This window comes from Ailuropoda melanoleuca, chromosome 10 (assembly GCF_002007445.2).
Source record: "Ailuropoda melanoleuca isolate Jingjing chromosome 10, ASM200744v2, whole genome shotgun sequence".
Classification (NCBI taxonomy): domain Eukaryota; kingdom Metazoa; phylum Chordata; class Mammalia; order Carnivora; family Ursidae; genus Ailuropoda; species Ailuropoda melanoleuca.
In genome coordinates, this window is record NC_048227.1 from 38,041,052 (window position 1) to 38,047,051 (window position 6,000).

The 6,000-nt window shown below is 63.4% G+C and overlaps 1 protein-coding gene across 7 annotated transcripts in view; it reads left to right on the forward strand.

Moving 5' to 3' along the window:
- The window catches only part of LMF1 (lipase maturation factor 1), an 89,013-nt gene extending 83,271 nt beyond the window's left edge, over positions 1 to 5,742 (forward strand). For 6 of the 7 annotated variants that reach the window (XM_034670673.1, XM_034670675.1, XM_034670677.1 and 3 more), the window contains 5 exons: positions 3,464 to 3,647; positions 3,767 to 3,920; positions 4,079 to 4,262; positions 5,059 to 5,171; positions 5,513 to 5,742. In XM_034670673.1, the coding sequence (XP_034526564.1) occupies positions 3,464 to 3,647; positions 3,767 to 3,920; positions 4,079 to 4,262; positions 5,059 to 5,171; positions 5,513 to 5,687 (810 nt within the window). In that variant the 3' untranslated portion in view covers positions 5,688 to 5,742. Of the gene's footprint in view, positions 1 to 3,463; positions 3,648 to 3,766; positions 3,921 to 4,052; positions 4,263 to 5,058; positions 5,172 to 5,512 lie in introns of all 7 variants that reach the window. The other variant, XM_034670674.1, reaches the window with a different exon arrangement.
- Positions 5,743 to 6,000: the final 258 nt, after the last annotated feature.

Here is a 6,000-nt window from a genome sequence, read left to right on the forward strand (position 1 = left end):
CCAGGGGCGAGCCCGTGTCTCGGTGTGTGTGCAGGCTGGACTCATTGCGCCTTGAGAGCTTGGCCCCGGGCCGTGCTGCCGCAGGGTCTTCGGTGGTGACAGAGGCCGTGTCTCCCGGCAGTACAGGGTCGGGGTGACGGTTTGCCCAGATGGACCCTTCGTGGCTAGACGGGGGTGCTGGTGGCCAGCAGTGCGAGGGGCTCTGAGGGGCAGGTATGAGGGTTCCCCACATGCCCAGCACCCCACCCAGCACAAGAGAATGGAATTTGGGAACGCACCCCACTGTGGGCTATCGGGAAAGGAGGCAGGCTCAATGTCCCAGTTGTAATGGGGCCGTACAGCGCGGTGGAGGGAACTTCTGCCATTGTACCCCCACTCCCCCCACAGCCCCAGAGAGCTGCACCAAGACCGCCAGGCCCTCAGCGTCTTGAAAGGGGTCCAGATGGAGCAGACCACCCATCGACCCCACATAAAACATGCAAACTTTCGTCAGAAGGTGCAGAGAGCTGCCAGACGGCCAAGACTCCTGAGAGGAGGAGGCATAGCCGAGCTTCAGGGACACTTGTCCCTCCGGTCACTTGCTGATGCAGCTGGGAGAAACTGGGGAGCTGAGCAGAGTGTCAGAGTGCCGCTGGCCTGGGGAGGAGGCACAGGGATGCGGCGTGCAGCCGACTCCGGGGAGGAGCCCCACGTGCCCAGAGCAGCCCGCCAGCTGGGACCACAGCCCGGGGCCCCGCCTGTGTGACAGACTGCGGCCCAGGGGCTGTTAACGTGCAGACAGTGACGAATGAGAAATCATTATTTGGGGGCTCACAACCAACACTAGTTTTCCAAATTAATCCTGGGAGAGCCATGAATCCACACATCTCATGTCACACCTCATAAAATGCCATCGTAATCCATAAAACTGACACGACCCATCAAAAGCACGGCTCCTCCTGCCAGACCCTCATTAGGTTGGCGTCTGTGACCTCACATCCCTCCCCGATCTCCAGGATCAGGACCCGGCTGTAATGAAAATTCAGGAATTAAGGGGCTGGGCAGCAGCAAAGGAGAGCGGAGGCAGACCGGCTCCCGGCGTCTACGGGCCGTCCGGGGAGTAGGAGCCTGGGTGCCGGGAGGTCTGACCTCGACACCCCACGCTGGGCATCCCACAGCCAGGCCGCGTCGCCACACCTGTCCGGTCACCTGCGCGAGGAGAGGGCCTGCCCTGCTTGGCAAACGGCCGTGGGCTTGCGAAGGTCATACCTGCTGCAGGAATACATCCGTTTGGTCACGTGCGCGGACGAACTCTGGCTTTTCTCCTCTCGCCTCAGGGGCAATTTTGTGGTGTTCCGGTTTCATCTTTTCCTCAAAGTCCCTCCGGAAGCAGGTCTGTCTGGCCCTGCCCAGCTCACCGGGTCCCACTCGCGTCTTGGCTTCTCCTTGCGTGCAGCAGCTCGTGAACACTGCAACGGCTTCAGCTCCTGCCCCGTCCTGGGGCTGCCTCCTGCCTCCGCGGGACTTGCCCAGGGTCAGTTCCTGGGCAGGAGCAGAGGGCCGGCTGCCGCCCCACCACCCGTAACAGCCAGACCTGCGACCTTTGATATCTGTATCGCCGTAGCCCCGGAGTAAACAGCGGTCCTCGGGACACACAGCACAGCACTAGTTGTGAAGATTTCAAAAACTGGTAACTCGGAACTTCATGGAAAGCAGACGTCTCCCCTTCTAAAGATACTGTCGGGAAAGCACCTGGCGTGAGAGGACGGCACCATACGCACCTGACAGGCTACGCCCAGTCCAGCAGGCGCGCCAGACGCCCCCGCGAGCTGCGCTCCGTCCCAGATGCGGGGCAGCACGCCGAGCTCCACGGCACGCGCACCACTGGGTGGTCTCGGGACCCCGAGCCGGGAGACAGTGGATGCCGGAGTTTCGTGTCCACCAAGTTCAGGAACAGGCAGAGTGACAGGTGGCAGAGGCCAGTTCACAGGTCACAGGTTGGGGGTTGGGGACTAACAACGCAGGCACCAGGGGACTATGAGGTGGAACCTTCTGGAATTTATCGTGATTTACAGGAGTCAGCATCTGTCAAAAGCCATTGAACCATTCACGTAAGGTGGGTGCCTTTCTCGTGTATTTCAATGAAACTGACTTAAAAAGTAATGCAGATTTGCCAGAATGCATGGTTCCTGCCGCTTCCTCGCCGCCTGTGCCTGACGGTTCCCGAGCCCGTGCTGCTCTGGGGGCACCTGTTCACGCGTGGGGAAGCTGCCCCCCCAGGGCGTCGGGGCCTCCTTGGAGACCTCCCTCACAGAAGCCTCCCCCTTGGGTGCACGTGGGCCCCTGGCCGTGCCGCCTGCGGTCTCGGAGGGCCTGGTGCGGGTGGGTAGGGCAGGGGCACAGCAGGAGCATCCTCACCCTCCAGGGCCCAATGACAGAGTCATAACCAGGCCAGAGATGTTATCTTTAAGTCACTAAAACGATTGACAAAATGTGCAGCTGCTAGAAGGAACCTTCCAGAAGTCCTGAGAGGTGGCTCCAGGCTGCAGCCCTCTGACAGCCAGCAGCTGGCTGGAAAACAGGCTGGGGGTGCAGGAAACCCCCAGGTTGTTGGCACTCCATTCCCCCGGAGACTTTGTGACCTTCGTTCTTCAGACCAAGATGCTGAGTCGTTTCTAGGGGTGAACCTTATGGGAAAACTGTCACCATCCGGCTCGTCCGTAGAGGAGCCCAGCAGGACTTGGACACAGGGCAGGCCCATTTGGACTTCCTAGACCATGTGTCACCCCAGACCCTGCAGCTGAACCAGCCGGGGCTGCTCGAGGCCTCTGAGGAGGGACAGTGGCCAGTGCCATCTTACGGTGCCTAGAAAATGCAGGAGGTTGGCTCGGCGAAGCCGCACCTAAGGGGAGGTCAGCCACGCCTACCCCAGCAGACGCCCAGGCCGGCCTCATGCATGGCCACTGTGGATGTGTCTGGGGGGCTGCCGGATGTGGAGGACAGGGCAGCCAGACAGGTGCCCCCGACCCCTAACTTCTGGGTGGGCAGGCAAGAGCCTCGTCCACCTCCCACATGACTCGGGCACAGGTGCCCGGGGCTGCCGCAGACCTGTACCTGTTGACAGTCACCATAGCCGTTGCCCCAAACACCAACTACAGCATCAAATCGCACGAAGCAGCCAGCTCCCAGTTCTGCAGGGGGGAATCGGGCAGCCTGAGGGGCCGGAGCTGAGGTGTCCGCAGGCTCGGTCCCGCTCAGGGCTCTAGCAAGAAGCCGCCTCCGAGATCAGCTGAGGCGTGGACGCGCGCGGGGCCAGTCTTTGGAGAGTCAGGCACGCAGCCTGTGGAGGGACGGGCACGGGCACGTGTGCGCTTCTCAAAGGGCCGGCCCTCCGGGTGTCGCTCCCCTACGCCAGCGCTACAGCCGCCACATCCCGTCCAGAGTGCGCCCGGGTGTGGGCCTCAGCGAGCTCCGTCCCCTCCAGGTGGTCCTCATCATCAGCGGGAACCTGAGCTTCCTCAACTGGCTGACCATGGTGCCCAGCGTGGCCTGCTTCGACGACGCCACTCTGGGGTTCTTGTTTCCCTCCGGGCCCGGCGCCCTTAAGGACCGAGTTCTGAAGCTGCAGGAGGAGACCGCCCGAGGGGCCCGGCCCACCCTGAGATACGGTGAGTGGACAGTGAGTTTCCACATCAGCCTCAGAGTCGCGGCTTGGGAGTAAGGGGCTGGCGAGGGTCTAGGCCCGAGAGCAGAGCTCACCCCACCGCCCCCCTCTGCCCCCTACCAGGCTGCATGGTGCGGCGGGCAGTGCACGTGGCACTGGGCGTCCTGGTGGCCTGGCTCAGTGTCCCTGTGGTCATCAACCTGCTGAGTCCCACGCAGGTCATGAACACCTCCTTCAACCCACTCAGGATCGTCAACACATACGGAGCCTTCGGAAGGTATGGGTGCAGCCGCCCCTTGCCCTGTCCATTCTGTGCACCTGTGGGACCCAGGGGGACAGCCCCTCACCCTGGTCCACTCGGAAAGGGAGCTAGGGTACAGAGGCACAGCGGCCGCCTTCGTGTGCCCAGGGCCCCCTGCCCCGGTCTCCCCACAGCATCACCAAGGAGCGCACAGAGGTCATCCTGCAGGGCACAGCCAGCCCCAACGCCAGCTTGCCAGACGCCGTGTGGGAAGACTATGAATTCAAGTGCAAGCCGGGTGACCCAGGGCGGCGGCCATGCCTCATCTCCCCCTACCACCACCGCCTGGACTGGCTCATGTGGTTCGCGGCCTTCCAGGTAAGGGCCTCTCCTGCCCCGACCCTCCTGGGTCGGTGTTCCCAAGGCTGTAGCCATCTCGGTGGGGACGCCCGAAGTGTGGCTGGCGGGGGTGAGGTCACTGCCTCATCTGACACCGCCCTGCCCCGGCCTCGCGGACGTGGGACAGGAGGCATCTTCGACCCTCCGGCGCCGCACCCAGGACAGCAGGCCGGGTGCAGTGCGTGGCACCCAGGGCAGAATCCCAACCCCCCTGGGCCACATCCTCCTCCCGGGTCTTTCCCTTGGTGGTCTCTGAGCGCACAGGCTCCACCTCTGCGTCTGGAGAGCAGTGAGTGCCCCCCCGTCACCTGGGTGTCTCCACATTGCCCAGACACCCTTGCACAAAGGTCTGTGGGTGCAGAGGGCCAGGGTTGTCCCCACCAGCTCCTCTGAGCCCTTCCACCAGAGATAACAAGACAGGCTTGGCGGGGCTGTCCCTGTCCCATCTGTCTGTGAAGACTGTCACTCAACGCGAGACCCCAGGGCTAGCAGGTGACAACACTGAGAGGCCAGCACCTGCTCCCCCCAAGAACAGGACGGTGCTGCAGAGCCCACCCCACAGAGGAACCATCTACAGACACCTGCCCAACAGGCCCAAGCAGGGAGCAAGTGTGCGCCCACCATCCAGGAGAGGCTAACCCCCCACCCCATCTGAGGGTGACCAGGCGGGGAGTTGAGGGCCCCGGGGCCACAGCTGGCCGGCCTCATCCTGAGGGCTCCCTGCGTCCCCGGCTCTGTGCCTGGAGCCAGCTCCCTCTCCCTTTCTCACCCCCAGACCTACGAGCACAATGAGTGGATCATCCACCTGGCAGGCAAGCTCCTGGCCAACGACGCCACAGCTCTGTCCCTACTGGCCCTCAACCCTTTCAAGGACAGGGCACCTCCCAGGTAGGACTCCCCTCCTGGACGGGACCCCCGTGCACTGCAGCCTCTCGGGGCTTCTCCTACAGATGCACCCTCAGCCATGCTCAGAACCACAGAAAACGTGCCTGGGTGCAAAGATCCCCAGGCTCTGGGCCAGCCCCTTTCTCGCGCACTCCTGGCCCGCTTAAGGGGTGGGGGCTACCCCTTCCGTGCCAACGGGTTCCGGAGCTGAGTGTTTGGCCCTTTTCCAGACGTCGCCTGGGCCCCCACGCTCCCCGTGGCAGGGCCTGGCAGTCTCTTCCTCTGAGGAGTGGCACCTCAGCACGCAGAGGGACAGGCCACCCAACGTGGGGTCTTCCTTGCAGGTGGGTCCGGGGAGAGCACTACAGGTACAAGTTCAGCCGCCCCGGGGGCCAGCACGCTGCCGCGGGCAAGTGGTGGGTCCGCAAGAAGATCGGCGCCTACTTCCCCCCGCTCAGCCTCCGAGACCTAAAGGACTACTTCCGGTCACGGGAGTGGCCGTACCCGGAACCGGACTAGAAGCGGCCCCAGTGCACGGAGGAATAAAGCAGGAAGGCCTTGCTGTTTGAGTGAAGTCCCATGTGTCCAGCACCGCTGCCCTGCTCCCAGACCTGGCAAGCCGGCTCAGAGAGGAGAGGGTCCCTGAGCCAGCGCGTCCCCTCCTTTCATACATAAATCACCTGACCCTGGCCCCGCGGCGTCCACCAGCACCCAGGCGGGCCCTTACGCCCGGGCAGCTGAACCCCATCACACATCCGGTGTGGCCACAAGGAAGTGCCACTCCCTGCCCGTGCTCTTAGCCCCCCGTGGCTGTCCCCCCACGTCCAGGATA